Source organism: Copadichromis virginalis, linkage group LG5 (genome assembly GCF_057382275.1).
Source record: "Copadichromis virginalis isolate Kocher_CV1m ecotype Utaka linkage group LG5, C_Virginalis_male_GT1.1, whole genome shotgun sequence".
NCBI classification, from domain to species: Eukaryota; Metazoa; Chordata; class Actinopteri; order Cichliformes; family Cichlidae; genus Copadichromis; species Copadichromis virginalis.
In genome coordinates, this window is record NC_140622.1 from 34,138,396 (window position 1) to 34,159,418 (window position 21,023).

A 21,023-nucleotide genomic window follows, 5' to 3' on the forward strand; every position below is an offset into this window, starting at 1 on the left:
TGTCACCCATCCTTTGTGCTTCAGCAAATTACTTATTTCAGGAAATGTTTTTTTTCTGTCTGTCTACAGCTGCAATTCACTAAAACTGAGAATTTTTAAAGAAACCAGTGAAATATGTAAAAGCATCAATTAGTTTTAAAAAAGGCACCAAATTAAAAGTTTGATACTTAAAATGTGTATTTACTTTTCCTGTAAAGAGAAGCAGTGTACTAGCTTTAAAGGACACCAATTATGTCTTTTCTCACTTTTAGGCATAATTTTACAATGGTGGATGCTTAAATTAAACATAGCCAAAAATTAAAATAATTAGCATAAATACAGCATATGGACAGGTAATCTCTGTGAGCAGAAAGCTCAGGTTTGGAGAGCTCAAGCACCGGGCTCTGACTGTGAGCACAGTCAGCCTCATGCTTTCAATCTTTATGTTTAGGAGGGCAGCCAATCCTAAGAAAGCTGATTTAAAGGGTAGACTTAAATTAAGAGGAGTTAAATGAGCTCGTTTGAGACAGAGCATATGCTAAGGACAAGAATAACATAAATAAAAGGACTATGTTGATGTTTAAATGATAAAAGACTTCTGTTGGCGTCTAAGAATAAAAGTATGAGATTGGAAGTAATAACATTTTAATAACTATTCCCCTTTAAAGTGTATACAAGAGTCATTTTTAGTAATAATAATAATAATGTGAAATGAGACCAGAATAATGAGCTTAAGATGCTAAAATGATATACACTTGCAAACTAGACCACTTGGTTTTGCATCTGAAAATATATTTTTCACTTTACATATCATAATATAAACACTGATGATTGCAACTTTATATAGTGTGATATATGTGGTATAAAAATAAAGCCCATAAAACTAAAAACTGTTTTTCCACTTGTACCATGTTCATTTCTGTGTGTTGCATGTCAGTGTTTAGTGTAGTTGCTGATTATCAGATTGTTAGAGTTTAAAAAGTTCAAACTAGTAAAATTTCCACCTTTTTCAAAAAAATGTTTTTGCTTTACCTGGATCTTCCTAGAAAACTAATCACTAGCTTCACCGTTGGTGAAAGTCTAGACCAGAGGTTGCCTTGTGGCATGGGTTAGCGTAACCCTACTAATACATATAATTCAATTAAATTTTATTTATATACAGTGGAACCCCGACTTACAAAATTTATTTGTTCCAGAGGGTCTTTCGTAAGTCAAAATTTTCGTAAGTCGAAGCACCTTTTTCCATTGCCTTTTGAGTGAGGCAATGCTGGCTGAAGACGAAGTTTTTGGTGGAGGAGGAGGTGGCTGGGGTTGAAGAAAGCATACATATGCATGCATGCATACGTACGTGTAAATGTACATAACATTATGGAATTTAATTTTTTAAATTTTCTATTTTATCTATTTTGTTACGCGGGCATTTTGCTGTACCACGGGCAGAAATATTGCCGTTAAGTGCCTTCGTAACTTGAATTTTTCATTAAATGGGGTCTTCATAAGCCGGGGTTCTACTGTACTGCCAAATTACAACAACAGTTGCCTCAAGATGCTTTGTATTGTAAGGTAAACACCCTACAATGACACGAAGAAAACAGGGAAAACACCAACAATCATATGACCCCCTATGAGCAAGCATTTTGGCAACAGTGGGAAGGAAAAACTCCCTTTTAATAGGAAGAAATCTCCAGGAGAACCAGATTCAGGGAGGAAGAGAGCCAAATAAAAGACAGCTCAGTAGCTCAATTCAAAGATACAAACTCTTGCAGTTTCTGAATTATTCTTCAAGTATTTTTACTTTCATTGTCCATCAAATGTTGCTCTTTCAGCATATCATTTTACAGTATATGTTGCACATCATTGACTGTAATGGAAGTGGTTATTTCTGTTTGTGCAAGACTGGTATTTGACTGGTGCGGTGTATTTGCTCTCAATTGTTTTAACACAATATTTCAAACTGAAGTCTGAGACTTGCTTGATATGCTTGAAAAGCATAAAAATGAAGTAGCGCTTTAAAGTCAAAAGCATCTAAAGCTTTAAAAAAGAAATCAAGATTGTGTTTTCCACACATTAATTACTTCCTTGAGTGGCTCCTCAGACTAAACACACAGAAAGACATGTGTGGTGAACAAATAACAGGGGATAGATGTACAATTTGGGAATTCAGTAGAGCAGAAAAACAACAAATTGTGTTTTCAGACCTAATAGTATTGTATTTTGTTGGTTTAATTGAACAGGAACTGAGCATGGGCCCATCATAAAAGATTACAGTATACAACCAGGCACAGTTGTAGGAGATTCATTGGAAAAAAATGTTTTGGAAATTCATTTTGGAAAAACAAATCCCATCAGTGGGCCATATATATATAACACACCCAGCACGCCCCTGCGGGCGGTTTATCCTTCAAGCTCGGGTCCTCTACCAGAGGCCTGGAAGCTTGAGGGTCCTGCGCAGTATCTTAGCTGTTCCCAGGACTGCGCTCTTCTGGACAGAGATCTCCGATGTTGTTCCCGGGATCTGCTGGAGCCGCTCGCCTAGCTTGGGAGTCACCGCACCTAGTGCTCCGATTACCACGGGGACCACCGTTACCTTCACCCTCCACATCCTCTCGAGCTCTTCTCTGAGCCCTTGGTATTTCTCCAGCTTCAGCTTCTCGTGTTCCTATGTATGTATATATGTATGTGTGTGTGTGTGTATATATATATATATATATATATAAAAAAAAAAAAAACACCCAGCACGCCCCTGCGGGCGGTTTATCCTTCAAGCTCGGGTCCTCTACCAGAGGCCTGGGAGCTTGAGGGTCCTGCGCAGTATCTTAGCTGTTCCCAGGACTGCGCTCTTCTGGACAGAGATCTCCGATGTTTTTCCCGGGATCTGCTGGAGCCACTCGCCTAGCTTGGGAGTCACCGCACCTAGTGCTCCGATTACCACGGGGACCACCGTTACCTTCACCCTCCACATCCTCTCGAGCTCTTCTCTGAGCCCTTGGTATTTCTCCAGCTTCTCGTGTTCCTTCTTCCTGATATTGCTGTCATTGGGAACCGCTACATCGATCACTACGGCCGTCTTCTTCTGTTTGTCTACCACCACTATGTCCGGTTGGTTAGCCACCACCATTTTGTCCGTCTGTATCTGGAAGTCCCACAGGATCTTAGCTCGGTCATTCTCCACCACCCTTGGGGGCATCTCCCATTTTGACCTCGGGACTTCTAGGTTATACTCGGCACAGATGTTCCTGTACACTATGCCGGCCACTTGGTTATGGCGTTCCATGTATGCCTTGCCTGCTAGCATCTTGCACCCTGCTGTTATGTGCTGGATAGTCTCTGGGGCATCTTTACACAGCCTGCACCTGGGGTCTTGCCTGGTGTGATAGACCCCAGCCTCTATGGATCTTGTACTCAGAGCTTGTTCTTGTGCTGCCATGATTAGTGCCTCTGTGCTGTCTTTCAGTCCAGCTTTGTCCAGCCACTGGTAGGATTTCTGGATATCAGCCACCTCCTCTATCTGCCGGTGGTACATACCGTGCAGGGGCCTGTCCTTCCATGATGGTTCCTCGTCTCCCTCCTCATTCTTGGGTTTCTGCTGCCTGAGGTATTCACTGAGCACTCGGTCAGTTGGGGCCATCTTCCCAATGTATTCTTGGATGTTCCTTGTCTCATCCTGGACTGTGGTGCTGACACTCACCAGTCCCCGGCCCCCTTCCTTCCGCTTAGCGTACAGCCTCAGGGTGCTGGACTTGGGGTGAAACCCTCCATGCATGGTCAGGAGCTTTCTTGTCTTTATGTCAGTGGCTTCTATCTCCTCCTTTGGCCAGCTTATTACCCCAGCAGGGTACCTGATCACGGGCAGGGCGTACGTGTTGATGGCCCGGATCTTGTTCTTACCATTCAGCTGACTCCTCAGGACTTGCCTGACCCTCTGCAGGTACTTGGTGGTTGCAGCCTTTCTAGCGGCCTCTTCATGGTTCCCATTTGCCTGCGGGATCCCCAGGTACTTGTAACTGTCCTCTATGTCTGCAATGTTGCCTTCTGGTAGTTCAATCCCCTCAGTTCTGACTACCTTCCCTCTCTTTGTTACCATCCGACTACACTTCTCCAGTCCGAACGACATTCCAATGTCATTGCTGTATAGCCTGGTAGTGTGGATCAGTGAATCGATGTCTCGTTCACTCTTGGCATACAGCTTGATGTCATCCATGTACAGGAGGTGGCTGACAACTGCTCCGTTCCGTAGTCGGTATCCGTAGCCAGTCTTGTTAATGATCTCACTGAGGGGGTTCAGGCCTATGCAGAACAGCAGTGGGGACAGAGCATCTCCTTGGTAGATCCCGCACTTGATGGTGACTTGTGCTATGGGCTTGGAGTTGGCCTCTAGTGTTGTACGCCACATCCCCATTGAGTTCCTGATGAAGGCTCTTAGGGTCCCATTGATCTTGTACAATTCTAGGCATTCCAGTATCCAGCTGTGGGGCATTGAGTCATAGGCCTTCTTGTAATCAATCCAGGCAGTGCACAGGTTGGTCAGTCTGGTCTTGCAGTCTCGGCTGATTGTTCTGTCTACCAGTAGCTGGTGTTTTGCACCTCTGGTATTCTTGCCAATTCCTTTCTGTGTCCCGCTCATTGACCCATGTGCCTGTTCATCTTAGCCGATATGATGCCTGACAGGAGCTTCCATGTAGTACTGAGGCAGGTTATTGGTCGGTAGTTGGAGGGGACCGGTCCCTTCTTGGGGTCCTTGGGGATCAGGACCGTCCGGCCTTCAGTTAGCCATTCCGGGTGTCTTTCGTTAACTAGCAGCTGGTTCATTTGTGCTGCCAGACGCTCGTGGAGTGCAGTCAGCTTCTTCAGCCAGTAGGCGTGAACCATGTCGGGCCCTGGTGCTGTCCAACTCTTCATACTGGAGACCCTTTCTTGGATATCTGCCACTGTGATGGTTACTGGACCCTGTTCAGGGAGGTCGCTGTGGTCTGCCCTCAGATCCTCTAGCCACTGAGCATTGCCGTTATGGGTTGCATCCTTCTCCCATATGCTCTTCCAGTATTGCTCCGTCTCCAGCCTTGGTGGTGCTGTTCTCTTATTGTTCCCTTGCCACTGAGAGTACACCTTTGCTGGTTCTGTGGAGAACAGCTGGTTTATTCTCCTGCCTTCTATCTCTCTGGTGTACCTCCTCAAGCGGCTGGCCAAGGCTGTGAGTCTTTGCTTGGCAGTTTCCAAGGCCTCAGGTATGGACAACTTGCTGTATTTCTTAGGCACCTTATTTGTCGCACCTTTCTGCAACTCCGTTAGTTGGCTAACCTCCCTCCGTGCTACTTTGATCTTGCCCTCTAGCCTCCTTCTCCATGGAGGGTACTGCCCCTTGTGGCTGTTCAACTTGTAGCCAAGCATCTCACTGATCACTGCTGCCGTATTGTAGATCAGCTTGTTAGTGTCGGTAATCGTGGTTGTAGGTATTGCCCGTAGTGCTGCATTAACATCATCTAGCAGACCTTCTGGGGGTACTTCACGTAATCTTGGTAACCGGCTACGGGGGATCCAGGTTTCAAGCTTGGCCATGATCCTATTTTTCAGGTCAGTTCCTCTCGCACTCAACGATCCTTCTCCTATCGCACTTGGGGCTATGTACCCAATCTCGGGTGGGGGTGATGATATCTCCCCCCTGACCTGGCGTCCTGACTCCTCCTTGCCGTAGCATTTGTGTTGTACCTCGTCAATCTCTAGCTGTGAGAGCAGTCCCTTCTTTCGAATGTTGGAACACTGAGCTACTAGTTGTTTCGCCGTCATTGTGGATGTTGGGTATCGAAGAATCCATAGGTCCCTCATCCTATTCATGTAGCCCCTTCCGCCGGGGTTACTTGCGTAGTAGCATTCCAACAACGCCCTGTTTTCGTCCCTTGCCCACCGATGCCTTCTTGTTCCAGTAGCCCACTTTTCGTCAGGGTGCCCTGGTTCCTCAACACCTGACGCGGACCTTGTTGATCCGGGCGACGTCCGAGCCGGCATGCCTTCATATTTATCTGTCTCGCTCATGTCTGCGGTAGGCTTGCTTAGCATAGGGGGTCTAGCCTTAGGACCCTTACTGGATACAGACGCCCCAGGCAGGATCGCACATATCTATGAAAACAACCTCCTCATGCAAACTATGCCAACAGCAAATGCAGCAGAATTGCCTTTGTATTGTAAATGCAGCAGAAAGGTAAAGTCATCACAAGCAGAGTTAGTTTCTAGCATCAAACTGTGTTTCTCAGGATCTGCTTTTCTTCTTTGAATATTTTGTCAGTTCCCTCTTCCTTGAACTTTTCTGACTTTTCTGCTTTTCACATTTCATTTGTAAAACCACAGTGCAGCTCTCGAGAACATTATAATAGTGAAAAGTTCACATTTGTCTTTTTAAATGTATTTTTCTGCAACTGTTATATCATAAGTCTACATACAATATGAATCCATTCAGGGCTGACCTCTGTGAGATTACTTTCTCTATTCCTCGTTAATCCAGCAATGTCTGATGACTATTTGGGATTCAGTGCTATCTATGTTTACTGTGAGGACGTCTGTGTCCTACCTGATTTATTTTTGTGAAATAACTTCACTGACAAAGAGTTCTTTACATAATGCATTCAAATTTGGGAAGAGAGCAGGAAGAGAGAGTTTGTAGTAGAATTAAAAAGCAGTTGTTTTTTTTTTATATAGGACTGCTGCAAGGTTAGCAAGCTCACCACAGTTTGTACAAGTAGTGACTTAAGCAGGGAATTACAGTATGTTTTACCTCAGATTAATACATAAAAGCCATGACATGCAAATGGGCTGTTGCTAATGTAAAAATTCTGTTTAAGTAGAAAGCCTTTGTCAGCTCATGTAGGTCTATCCTTAAAAATTAATCCTGGATTTTTCAGTGGTTGTTCACTGCCGACAATATTACAATACAAAGCCGTGCAGTTTTCTGCAGAATAAAGGCAGGATAATATTGTGACATTTTGTCCTTTGTTGAGTCTGCATCTCAGTAGTCTTTTTATTTTAAGAAAAAATGGCATACATTAAATAGAAGAGTCATCATGCTGCAAGTTAAATCTGTATTTTCCCTTTATTTTCTCATGCATATAACAATAAATACATTTCAGAGTTAAATGTAGAATTTTTGTAAATGTCTGCAATCAGGGCTCGGTTTATATAAATGAGCAGTCCATCGTAGACATTCATTCATATATGCAGTTGCTCATTTTGAGCATCAAAACATACTACTCAAAAACTGAAGGGGATACTTAAATAACATCGGATCTTGATGATTTAGAAATTAAAAAAAAAAAAGAAAATCTTCACGGGCATATACTATGCTACAATCACACTAGGAAAATAATGGTTGGTGACGCTACTAAAACGATTGTGAGGATGTGCAAAGCACTTGTAATCTCATTGACTTGAAATGGTTCACTGAAAATCAAGAACAGGCTTGTGACCACTCGCGGTCAGTCGCTGTCTTCAAAATGATCTTGGTGCATCAAGATGGCAAAAAAATGGGAATAAGACGGTATCAGTCTGCTATCAGTTTGTAGTTGAATTAGGGCATGCTGGCAATTACTTGCAATCTGTTTGTGATAATACAGCAATTAGGTCTAATACAGTAAATTGGTGAAAATAGCAAATCTGTTGCTGTGCACATATACACAATTTCAAGTTAACTCTTTACAGTCAGAATCCAAAAGCGCCAGAACCTCTTAGATTTAAATGGGAAATACAGAAATTCCACAAATGATGGCTTAGTTGTTGCAGGATGGTGATTTAATACATTTTTGTCGTTCACAGTTTTTTTTTCTCCAAAACATCAAGATCACTGTACTAAATTATACTATAAACAATGTTGTTATTCTTAACCTCATGGGCCTAATGGTGCTGAAACGTTCATGACCTGAAGGCCACAGTTAGAGGTTAAAGGATTGATGAGTTGGAACTATTTTCTCATTCTGATGACATTATCATTCCTGGGCAAGATACTAATCCTTGCAGCTATGCCAGAGTTGCAGTTGATGATCAACCAGGTGAAGATGCATACTCTAGGAAGTCAACAAGTTTTTCAATTTCCTAGCAGTAATAATATTTGCTGAGAGAAAGAGAAAGTGTTTACCTGTTACGCCCTTGCATGCAGGGATAACAAAACCAAACCTGCTATTGTTGTGAAATCTTCAAATCAAAGGTACAAGACTGAAATATTGAGACAATCTAAAAAATCTTACGAGCACCGTATGTCACTGTGCACCAGACAAAGAAAAATGATGAAATTTCCAGAAATGGTTGTAAGAAAAGTGTTTAAAAAGTCTTGGGGTTTGGATTATACAGGCATACCTGAGCAATCCAAAGTAGTCGTGATGACAAATCTGACACATCTGAAACTACATACAGTAAGTAACATGGTTAATGGCTTGGCTTGGGATGTATGCAATGTTCCCTCTAAGCTGCAGGCGTGCGCAATTGCGCACTACTGGCACGGTCTCTCCGCACAGAAAATCTGCGTTGCGCACAGAAAAAAATCTAACCTGAATTGAAATTAAAATGAATACGTTAACAATTCTGTTTTGCAGTGTTAGTCAGTGACTGGCTGCTCCCGTATGGGATTAGAACGATGCCACCTTATCCCATAGTCCAACCAATAATGCGATTCACATTCGTATATACGCAGCTAATCAACGTTGCTGACAGGCTATGACAGCGTCCTTATGTGCCGACACCGGTGTTTTAGCTAGCAAAGCGGCGTGGCTGATGTGGAGTGAAGCCACTTTAATGACAACGTGTACAACCATTGGAGATGTGAGCAGGACAGTCGGAACAATTGACGGAGAAAGTGTGAACTTTATACCCGTTTTTAAATTGTGTTGATCGGCCACGTAAAACCAGAGTTATGATAAAAAATATTTGCAATGTTTGGTTTCCTTCCTGAATACTATCGTTGTTTATATTTACTGCAGAAAAAACGGTAAAAATGGCGTTTTATAAGGAAAAGGCTCGAAAGCATTCTCCGCCTGTGAGCAAAAACAAAACCAAAATAACCCCTACCCTTTCCTATTGGTCGAAAAATGTACCATGTCGACCAATCAAAAAATGATATGGCAACATTGCATTTAGTTGTTTAGGAAAGATGTGAAAGATGTGTTTTGAGATGTGAGAGATTTGCGATGTTTAGCGCAAATTTAGTGTTAGTGTGTAGTGTAGTCAATAGTTTTGTTGTGTGTGTCAGAACAATGAGGCGACTGCTGAGTGTTACAGGTGTTGCAGGAGTAATACATCTCCTGTTGTCAGGCCTGCAGGTATCAGGCTGTTGTTCTCCTTTATCTCATAGTGGACAGAAATTATTTTTTGGAGTGGCACAAATAATTTGTGTGGCATCAGATTTGATGCAGAACAGCTGATTGTTCTGTAAATAGTTTGAAATGTTTATTTAAAAAACGCCTTGGCTGCATTTTTAGGTAGACAGCTGCAAAAAAAACTTTGTTGTTTGCATAACTCAGTTACTTTTCTGAAGAAGTAACTATATAATTAATTGGCAAACATTGGCCATTATTTACTGTATTTTGCAGACAGAAAGTTGCAGGACTCTCTCCCAGACCACAGACGCATAATACAAGTCAGAGCTTTATAAAAAAAAAAAGAAAGTTTTGTTTTCAAAATTGGAGTTCAAGTTATTTTTACTTCCAATAGTGTTAACATACTACACAGGTCATGAACAAGATTTTTTTTTTTTAATTTTCATTGTAAGTGGGATAAAGCAGTTAATTAAAAGTAGTCTAACATAAACGCTGTAATTTGATAATTTTAATAAACCATGTAACTTGGATGGATTCAATGCCGGCGTGACCACAGTGCACACATCTGCTGTTGCTCACTGTGGTCCAAGGGACCGCTCACGGAGTTTGTGTGTTCGCTCAGACACATGAAAAATTAGAGGGAACATTGGATGTATGCATGTAGTATGTTGTGCAAGTGGTCATCACAAGAAACAAATTACCTACCTGACTATCGTTATCATTAACTTATCATTGACAAAGAGGGCAATTAGTGTAATTGAAAGCTTCCTGTGAATTTGTTATCGTATTTTATAGCACTGTAAGATAAATAAAGTCAGTACAGCGTGCAAATCAAACATGACGGTAAATTTGAAAGTTCAGTTTGTTCCTCTAGCTTGCGACCAAATGTACAATCTTAAAACACAACTCTAACATTTTGTCAGTTTCTAAAAGTTGGCAGCAAGCTGTTTTCTGTTTACACATTCAGCACAGATGGATCAACATTAACATACAAACTCTTAGCAGACAGAAAAAAAAAACTGATGGCACTCAAATCATTAAATCTGTGGGATGTAAAAAAAAAAACCAAAACAAAAAAACAGTGAGCTGAAAGACAGTAAACACCCCGTAGGGCTGAACAGAACTGCAGCGTCATAGTGCGAGTCCTAAAAAATATTTATTACTGTCACTTTGGGAAATCAAACCAAATTCACAAACTAAAAGCAAATGAAATTAAATGATCTTTGTCATATTAACAACATGTAACACAATGAATAAAAAAAATAGCTGAAAAATTATAGTAGGTCACATATCAAACTTGAAGAAACACTGAAAATACACCAGTGACCACGCGTCACTGGAAATGACGAGTGTTTCTCAATACTATTTGTCTCCAAAAGAGTTAGACGTTTAATAATAATAGTGTTCACTAAGTTTTAATTTCCATCTATTGCCCATCTGTATTTTTACGTGTTAATTAGCTTGTCATATATCTTCAACATGTTTTCCCTTAGTTTGACACTATATATTGACAAAACAGTGAAGATGTTTTCCTTGTTTTCTTTCCCTATCAGAATGACACCTTGTGATGTGAAAAAAGAAAAGAACCTAGTACAAGAGAATTGCTTGGAAGAAACAACTTGTCAGATTTAACAAGCAAGCCAACAGGAGTCATTATAATGGCCTGATCTTTAAATGTAAATTTGATTATGTCATTAGTATAATGACTTTGATTGTAGCGATTTATTACAGCTGGGATTTTTATGCATTCTTCTCTTTGTGATCTGGTCAGCTAAGACTGCAAATATTAGAAAGCACAGATAATAAGCACCGAAAATAAAATTAAATAAATGAATAAGAAAAAATGCTGCACTTGTTCATGATGTGGAAAGTCAAGATATCTAAGTGAACATATACTATAGTAAATGATGTCAGATTATTAGGAAAAGAAAGCTGCAGCTTGACTGCCTGACTTGTCTTCTGATGAATTTATGCCATTAAAATCCATAAATCACTTCACTTTTGACAGCCTAGCATGTCTTCTTTACAATTTAAAAAAAAAAAAGAATAAGAAGAAATAGCCTCTCCCTGCAGTATAAATCTAATTCCTGGTTATTTGTTCATGAAGTGTCCATTCTGTGGTGCTGTGATTTAATCTGATTTGTGATGATAGAATCCAGTGTTCACATAGTTCAAATGCAATAAACGCTGTGGTTGTTGATATCTTGACTTTTTGTTGACATTTTCTTTGAAGATTTGTGTTTATCTCACTAACAGCATGTTGCGCATGTCTGTGTTCATTGGAAGGCATCTCACTATAACTAAAAACAGAAAGAGAAAAGTAAGAAACGGTGGCTCAGTTATTGTGACAGAGACCGACTGCGTGGCTGTGGTTGGCCTGACACCACAGCAGCTATTTGTCACTATTAGTTTCCATTAATTTAAGTGAAGACATTGTTAGGATAGCACTGCGGTGGTCCTCTGCTGTGGCAGGTGAGAAACTGCAAAGAGATGCTCGCCTTGAATGCTTGTCAGTTATCTAAACCCATCCATTTTGCTAAATGTCCAGAATGACCAATAATGGATCCTGTTTGAGTGAAATGGACAAGTGGGTCATCACACATAAATGGTTGAAGTGATGAAATGCTCTCATGACTGCAGTCAAGACACACACATCCTGCAGCATATCTACCATAAACTAAAGGATGATCTGAAGCATTAAGACAGTTAAAGTGTTATTTTTATCCATGCTAAACATCTCTTTTAGGATCAAAAATGGAATGCTCGTAATGAATATTTCCTCCACCAAATCGCTGTTGGTCTTTGCTCTTCTAAGCATACTGCTTTTGGTGACAAATCAATTCACAGAACATTTGGATAAAGTGAGGGTTTTTTTGGCATTTCATTAAATGCATGAAAAATGCATAAAAATATCCCTGCATGGCATATTTCCAGGGACCACTGCAATAAAAAAAAGCTGTAGATGTGTCAGTCTGTCTGACTGATTCAAAATATTTGCACAAATTCAAAAGGTATGACATTTAATGTTTTCAGGGTAGTGTTTTATTGGACCAATGGATTTTCCCGAAAGGGTATGTGCAATACCTGTGAAACCAACATTTTGCCAAAAAAAATAAAATAAAGAAATGCGCTATAGAGACAGTTGGCAAGCTGAAAAAAATGGGACACGGTTTGAATTCACTGATACCATTAGTGGGAAGGGTAATTGAAAAAACAGTGCAATGTTGTTCTGAGTGTTCACCTGTTTCAGGCAATATTTCTGCTGCAACAGGAGTGATCTCTTCCAGGATGAGAATCGAACACGTAGGCTATGAGCGATAACTAAATGGTGTGATGATGATTCACATGCTGTGCCCTTGCTAATCACTAGATCTTCAACACCTTTGTGCCAGAGAACGTCCTCACCCCCATCATCAAAACACCAGATGGTGGAAGAATGAACAATCAATGTCAAAATGCACTGATGGTCTGCTAGTGGCATGCTTTGGCTCAATATCTAATTAAAGTGTTTAATATTGACTTTTCCTTTCCTTTCTTTTCCTTTCTGTTTCCCTTACATGTTGATGTGGGATGTATAAAATGATGACGCACAGGGGAGACTCACAAGTAAAAACAGCTCTGCTTGGTTGTGTTTTTACAGGATTGAGTTATCCTGCTGCCTTATTTCTGTTTTTATACTGAAAAGTTTTATGAACACTTATTTAAGAAGTACCAATACAAGTACATATATGTGCTCCAAGTTGTGCTGTAAAAGAAAAAAATAAATTAAATTAGGAAAAGACAGCATATCACTGCTGATCATTGGCTGATGCTGTTATCCCTTTTGGAGCTTCTTTATATGCCATTCCCTGCAGGTTTTTTGCTGACAACATTTTAAATCTTTGCATGTCTGAGGACTGAGCCAGGATTTGTCTGACCTTCTCAAACTTAATGAGGTTCACTGACAGGTGAGGAAGGAGGAGACAGTTTCATCCAACACAGGGACTCTGTCTCAGACTTCAAAACTTTTTTAGACAGCTAAATGGGGACAGGTTTAGCTGCCCCGTCATTAGGCTGGGCATCAGAGCAGAAGACCACCAAATGGCAGGAGTCTAGGCCATAGACTTTTACAAAGTGCACACACCTTAACTAAATATATGTAGGTGTAGTAAAAATAAGACTCATTCGGCATTCTAGTACTCTCATTTTTACTAGTTTGGAGAGCAACTTGTGACAGTTAAAAAATAAGACACACTGCTTTTGCAGTTGTTTAAGTAGTTATGACCCGCTCACTCTTTCTGGCTTCTAAACATTGTGTTTCTGTGTACGATAAACAGTGTAAAGTATGTGCAAAGCAATCCTCTGGCAGTGTCCCTGCTGTCCGTAGAGCTGCAGGAAGCTCAGAAACAATCGTTCAGACAAACATGGCACTCTGAGGCGCTCTAAATTTCACCCAAGAAATCCTGTTGGAGAAGCCCAGGAAAACTCACTTGAGTGGCATAAAACACATGTCAGCATCCTCTTTCTCTGTTGCCTTTGCAAGGACTCAAAGTGTATTTTTTTTCCTTTTGTAGGTTCTCTAACTCTGCTTTGTCTAATGGGTAAAGAACATACTTCCTATAATATTTCAGTGTTTTATTACAGAGACCGGATAGGCCAACATAACCACAACCTTCACAACATGCCTGCAGCGGTGGAGAAACAAAGCTTTCAAAAAAAGCCTTTTGTGCCAGTGTTTTGTGCTGTCATGCTAACCAGCATGGCCGGACCTAACATGGCAGAAAACAAATCAGAGCTGCAAAGCTGTCCCGTCGCATAAAGGTCCTTTGTATGCATTACAATGAACAAACATTACCTTGTTCATTTGGTGCATAAACTCTGAGGTTCAGGCTTTCAGCATACCTTAAACAGACTTAAGAACATTTATACCTTATAAGTCTTGAACAAAACAGTTTGAAGAAGAATAGCACACACAGTAAGCTTTATTGTTAACAAGCATTAACAGCACACAAAAACCTGTTTTGTCCATGAATGAGCATTATTTAATTTTCAGTGGGAATTATTTAAAAGTGTGTAAAGTACTGGTAGACTCTCACGCTACCTTACCTGACAGAGGTTGTTTTTGATTTTCAGATGTTGCAGTTTTTTGTACAGTAACATGTAATCTCAGTGTTCGTTCTGTCTGGTAGCAACAGTGTTCAGGTAAAAGTGAAACTGTATATTTCAATAAATTTAGATAAACTTTTTTTTATTGACTATTAAAATATGGAAATTCATGACAATGTTCATGCTGTCATATACTTTGCATACATTTTAAACCTATCCTCTGAATCAACAAATAGTATGGGTGAACAGAACTTTCAATTATTGATAATTAAGATAATTTCTCCTATCCCACAAAAATGCAAAGAATATTTTCCTGGTCAGAGCTGCTAGTAAGTGAAAATGATGTTACTTTAATAAACTCTAAAAGACAGTTTGTTTCTCACTTAATAGCCACCGCGCTTTATTCAGCAACATACAACATTTAATTTCATATTAATTTCACGTTCAAACCACTCAATTAAGTACGGTACTGGCTGATCATTGATGTTTTAATCTTATGTTTGCGTGTCTGAGAGTTCTCTGACATATTATTTTATGTCTCTATATTTGTTTTTCTAGGCGGTGTGTGCATCTCCCAGTCTGTCAAAATTCCCCGGGAGCCCAAGCAAGGAGAGTTCGACAAGGTCATCCGGCGACTCAGAGAAAATCCAAATGCCAGAGTCGTCATACTTTTTGCCAATGAAGATGATATCAGGTATAACCTGGTAATAGATTAACACTTCTTTTGAAGATTAGGAAAACATGACTACAGCAGACAGCATGCAAACATGTGGGAACACAGCCGTTTCAGTGCGGGTCTGCCAGACTACTGTGTAATGAATTGCACAACAAAATCAAAGTGGAGCTGGTTGGGATGCTGACCTTATCTGTGGCAACATCTGTTTCCTCACCTTCACAGGCGGCTGCTCCATGCAGCGAAAAAGGCCAACCAGACAGGTCATTTTATCTGGGTGGGTTCAGACAGCTGGGGCTCAAAGATCTCTCCGGTTGTGCAGCAGGAGGAGATGGCAGAGGGAGCAGTCACCATCTTGCCCAAGCGTCAGTCCATCAGAGGTACAGAGATGGACATTATGCAAGCATCTGATCTCCCTGCCTTCTAAAATCATGTGCACATATCAGTGATTTATTATTTCCATGCAAGTAAAACAAAACTATTTATCTTTTACTCTTTCAGAAGACTACGTTATTTGTAATGACTTCAACACTCATTTAATCATCAAAGATGTAAAAAAGTTCAGTCAAATAAAAAACAAAAAAGAAGCAAAGTGAATGTGCACACGATATTGAATTATTGCATATACTCTAGAACACATGACAGCTACGGTTCTCATATAGCGTTGCTTACACTGAGAATGACCGCATCACTGACAATGAACCGACTGATCTGTTTAGGGTTTGATCGTTACTTCATCAGTCGAACGCTGGAAAACAACAGAAGGAATATCTGGTTTGCTGAATTCTGGGAGAACAACTTCAACTGCAAACTCAGCCGTCATGCTGTGAAGAAAGGGTCCGGGCTCAAGAAGTGCACAAGTAAGATATTCTCCTGTTGAGAAAAAGCTATTCTGTGTTCTTTTTGTTTAAACTTTTACCCAACATGAAAACATTCCTCTTTTAATGTATGATGAGGGAGGTGACACATTTGGCTCATGGGGAAAGTGTTTTGACAGCATTGCCCACCTATTAAAAGTGGAACCGCTATATATTCAGTCTTCAAAATCACAGTTCATCTCACAGCTCATTTCATTGCTGCTCTATATTTCTGCTGAGTCTAGTGTGTTTATCCACACAGCTATAACAAGTGAATGGTTTAGCTCGGCTGCATGCTTAAAGCTTCGGGCTTAATGCCATACTTTATACAGCTGTAGATAGCACAATCTCTCTTGGTGGGAAAAGTCACTGCATATTTTATCATGATTTAAACCTCTACTAAGTAGTAAAACATATAACAAAATTGAAATTTTGCTTACAGTCACCCCACTTCTGCCCTATCTTGAGAACTGCAACAGGGTAAAAACTAAACCGTACTAAGTTAAATGAACCCCCCTCCCCAAAGAAAAATCCAAAACCAAAGTTCTATATAATGCAGTAGTTATAAGCTGATTAATTTAATATAGGATTTATAGCATATCTGGTGATCAGCTCTTATTAGCATTCACGCCTTGTTACTGCATTACCTTTTCTAACTGCTAAATACTCCATTATGCTCAACAGCTAGTCACCAACCGTGTCTGATGCAGGCAGCTCACTGTTGATTTTAAAGTTGTTGTTTTTTTTGCTAAAAGCAGCTACTTGGTATGGCTGCAAAAAGTTGAGAGAGGAATAAGAGTGCAACAAAACATTGAAACTGTTGGCTAGACACCTAAACGATGATCTGAAGTTGATTATAAAGCTCTGCAAAGCTGAAGGGAGGAGTATATTCAGGCTATAATTCTCTACAGGCTCAGACAAAAGACTTTTACGTTCTACGTTGTTCCACATTCGATATTTCTCGCCGTATTTTCTTTTTCTTTTCAAAGAAAACAAACTTGCACTGTTTTAAACCCTAAATAATATCAATTATAGCATCTTTAAAAGTAATAGATTTATTTTGGAAAAGCAAAAAGCAAAAGAAACTAAGGTGATAATTAGATTCACTTTTGGAACCCAGCTTATTTCTATAGCCAGTCCCAAGCCCCAGGTAAATGGGGAAGGTTACATGAGAAAGGGTATCAGGTGTTAAAATCAAACAAGCAGATTATTGAGGTTTCCATATGCGATTTCTATACCAGATCAGTCAGGGCTAGAGTTAACAATAACTGCGGAAATGGTGTTACTGTTGGGTGAAGACAAAGAAAGGGGGAAGGTGTGTTTGTAGGTAGCAAGAGAGAAGGGAAGGTCTAAGTGGGGAGGTGAGAGCAGGGACTCTGGTAAAGGGAACGAGCTAGTTCATGTGCTGGAGAGAAGGAAGGTATATTGTTTGTGCAAGAGACCAGGTGGAAGGGAAGCAAGGACAGAAACACTGGAGGTGATTGGTAATGAGGTTATTGGATGAGACTTCAGTGGACATGTAGGTGAAGGGAACAGAGGTGATGAGGAGGTGTTGGGTACGTATAGTGTTAAGGAGAGAAATGCAAAAGGACAGATGGTTGTGGATTTTGCAAAAAGGATGGAAATGACTATGGTGAACATGAAGAAGGAACACAAAGGGATGTATAAGAATGCAAGGACGTACACATAGGTGCACTACATCTTATACAGAAGAAGCAATCTGAAACACAAGTGGAAACAAGAAGTGGAAGTGAGTGAAGACATAGGCAAGGATTAAATGGTAGAAATGTTGCACAGATACTGCCATGAGGGCATTTGTCCTATTCTCTGGACAGAGTAAAGAAGACAGAGTGACGCAATGGTGGTCACATTCATAAATGCTACTGCAGGAAAGTATTTAAAGGAAGAGATTAGCAAAGAAAACATGGAAAGTAGTCGGGCTGATGAAGAAAGCTGACAGGACTACTGTGAGACTTTTTAACCAGATTGTTTAATAAAATCTTGGACAGTGAGAGGATGCCTGAGCAATAGAGAGGAAGTTTACTGGTGCTTTTCAGGAACAAGGGTGATGTGCAGAGCTGTAGTAACTACAGAGAGATAAAGTTGGCGAGCCAGATCATGAAGATATGGAAAAGAGCTGCTGAAGTTAGGTTAAGACAGTGGTTCTTAACCTTGTTGGAGGTACCGAACCCCACCAGTTTCATATGTGCAGTCATTGATCCCCTCTTTAGTGAAAAATAAAATATGATTTATTTTTTTTTTCAAATTCAAGACATAGATATGTTTTTTTACTGGTGCACAAAATGAGCCGTGCATGTCAAGGCGGAGGCTCTGCCGAACCCCTGAGACTGACTCACCGAACCCAGGTTAAGAACCACTGGGTTAAGAAGATAGGTGATAGGTGCAAACAGCAGTATGGCTTCATGTGGAGAAAAGAGCACAGTTCCAGTGTTTGACTTAGAGTGTTGATGGAGGAGTGTAGCGAAGGTCAGAAGGAGTTTCATAGTGTATTTGTGGTCTAGAGAAAGCAAAGTGGTATACTGCATGAGAAAGCCAGGAATGGCAACGAACTATGTGAGGATGGTGCAGGACATGTTGGTTTTGAGCTCCTTTTTTTCCAGTGGTGATGGGGAGTTTGACAGATGAGGTCAGGCACACGTCTCTGTGGAGGAGGATGATCACAGGCAATGCTGTGATCTGTAATGAGAGCATGGAGCAGGTGGAAGAGAGCCTGGAGAGGTGGAGGTATGCTTTGGAGACAAGAGAAATGAAAGTAGAAGCAAGGCAGAATACATTTGTGTAAATGATAGATGTAACAGGGAATCTACACGGAGCAGAGGAAGTGAAAATGGACAAGTATGCAACTATCAACTATCCGAGAGAGGAAAAAGACACTACAGGTTTGGTGGACACAAGTGTCAGGAGTGATTTGTGACAGTAGGATAGCAGTAAGAGTTGAAAGGGAAGTTTTGCAAGATGGCCTTTTATGATATATGGTTTGTAGACGGTGACACAAATGGAAAGATAGGAGGCTGAGCTGGAGGTGGAGGTGAGTTCAAGATGTTAAGATTTTTTGTTGGAAGTACCCAGAATGAGTATATCAGAAGAGAGAAAGTGGATATACCAGACAAAGGATGTTAAAAATTGAGCTGCCAGGGATGAGTAAAAGTGGGATATCACAGGAAAGATTCATGGAAGTCATGAAGGAGGATATGCAGAGGGTTAGTGTGACAGAAGAGGATGCAAGGGATAGGGGTGGCATGAAGGCAAGGATTTGTTGTGGTGACCCATAAAAGGAACAGGTGAAAAAAAAGAAGAAGAATTAGGTGTGTTATTGGTGGGGAAAAACTCAAGTAAGAGTTGCTGTATGCAGCCCAGCAAGCAAGAACACTGCCAAGAAACAGTCTAACATTGCTCTCGACTGTCAGGTCTTAGTGATCCCTTGAGAATCTCCCAAGTTTGAAAATTGCCACGTATAGCCTCAACCCTCGAGTGACATCAATTAATGGAAATATTTCTCCCTAACGTATGCAGAGTAGCAAAATGACTAATTAATAACTACAGCATAACACTGAAGTCTGCTGGAAAATGTAACAATACAACAGAGAAGAAACCAGAGACACAAATAAGATTTGTATGATAATGACCATCATTACAGCCAAACACTGCAGAATTGTTGCAGATTTCATGCAGTAATAATCCATATCTTCTTAATTACAGGTAGCTAGTATTGCCATTAAAGGCAGATCATCACAACTGGACTGTTAGGATCAGTTCTTTCCTCTAAAAGAAGAGTCCAAGTGATGACTCAGTGGCTTTTCAACAACCTAAAAAATTAACACTCAAATGCCCAGATTTGAATTATTTAATATGACGATAAATTTACGCTTACAAATTACTTGCATATTCTCTTTATTCTTAAAATGTGACAGTATTGTGCTTTAGAGGATCATGGAAAGCTGGATATAATAGTGCTCTGTGTCATTCTTTTGGTAATAAAAAGAAAGTTGAATTTGATTGAATTATTGTAATTTCATATAGCCCCCACTTGCCTCTGAAATAAACATATACTAAATCGAGACAGCTCACTGTGAGGACACAAAATATACAGCAGATAAAGAAGTCATAAAAACAATCACATTATGCTTCATAACATAGTTGGGAATGAGGAATCATTTGGGGGGCATACAGCATGGACAGAAAAATAGATCAGCACACAATTAGAGAACACAACGTTTAAAAAATCCCTCTCTTGAATTTACAGTTAAGAATGAGCAATTTGTCTTTAGGCGGAAACCATGCAAACTCCAAGAAATCAAAGGAAATAAAAGTAACAATCTAGCTGCTGTACGGTGAAAGCACTAACCACCGAGCCACCACTCTGCCCTGGAGCCAGATGTGTATATCCCCAATCTACATACACCAGTTTCCACACATACACTAGTATTTATAAACAAGACTGTGTCGTGACAGCGTGCGTACAATACTTCCACACTGGCTTTATATGGCGGTAATCCACACATCAGTGGCTGGGCTGAGTTTCACATGCTGCAGCATTATGAGTAAGAGAAAGAAAAACATCAAAGACAGAATCTGGGCAGGATTTGGAGTCGGCGCATTGCACAGATTCACATGTACAGTAACATTTATGAATGTGAGCACAGTCATTTTCTGAAATAGTGACCTGACTGGCAAAGTTTACTTTGCTTTTATTTGTTATTTCTTCAGCCCTTCAGTTAATGCTAATTCAAAATTTATAGATCTAGATAGCTTTTAATGTTAAACCCCCCCCCCCAAAAAAAAAAAACCCATGAAGTGCCTCGTTAGGTTGACAGCACTCATCGGGACTGCAGCAGCAGAAAGAAACAAAACAAAATACAGTACACTGCTTGAATGGGTGGCGGACAATAGGAGTACATGATTCTCTTACTAATGATGGAATTTGTGTTGAAAATGCATGCTATCTTCACTCAGTTCAGCTGTTGTGAGGCCACAGGTTAATGTTACACTCTTCATTGTCTTTATTCTTTTCATTTTTTTATATTTAGTTCTTATGAGGAACCAGCTTTACTTTTTCTTCTGGCAATTTTTGGTTGCAAAAAACAAACAAACTGATTTTGTTGCAGGGAGGGGGGA

At 40.3% G+C, this 21,023-nt stretch overlaps 1 protein-coding gene across 1 annotated transcript in view; it reads left to right on the top strand.

The window, feature by feature from the left end:
• The window catches only part of LOC146710164 (metabotropic glutamate receptor 4-like), a 171,537-nt gene that overhangs the window by 104,870 nt on the left and 45,644 nt on the right, over positions 1 to 21,023 (top strand). The window contains exons 3-5 of the mRNA XM_085457468.1: positions 14,916 to 15,051; positions 15,256 to 15,410; positions 15,750 to 15,890. Of these exons, the coding sequence (XP_085313594.1) occupies positions 14,916 to 15,051; positions 15,256 to 15,410; positions 15,750 to 15,890 (432 nt within the window). The remainder of the gene's footprint in view (positions 1 to 14,915; positions 15,052 to 15,255; positions 15,411 to 15,749; positions 15,891 to 21,023) is intronic.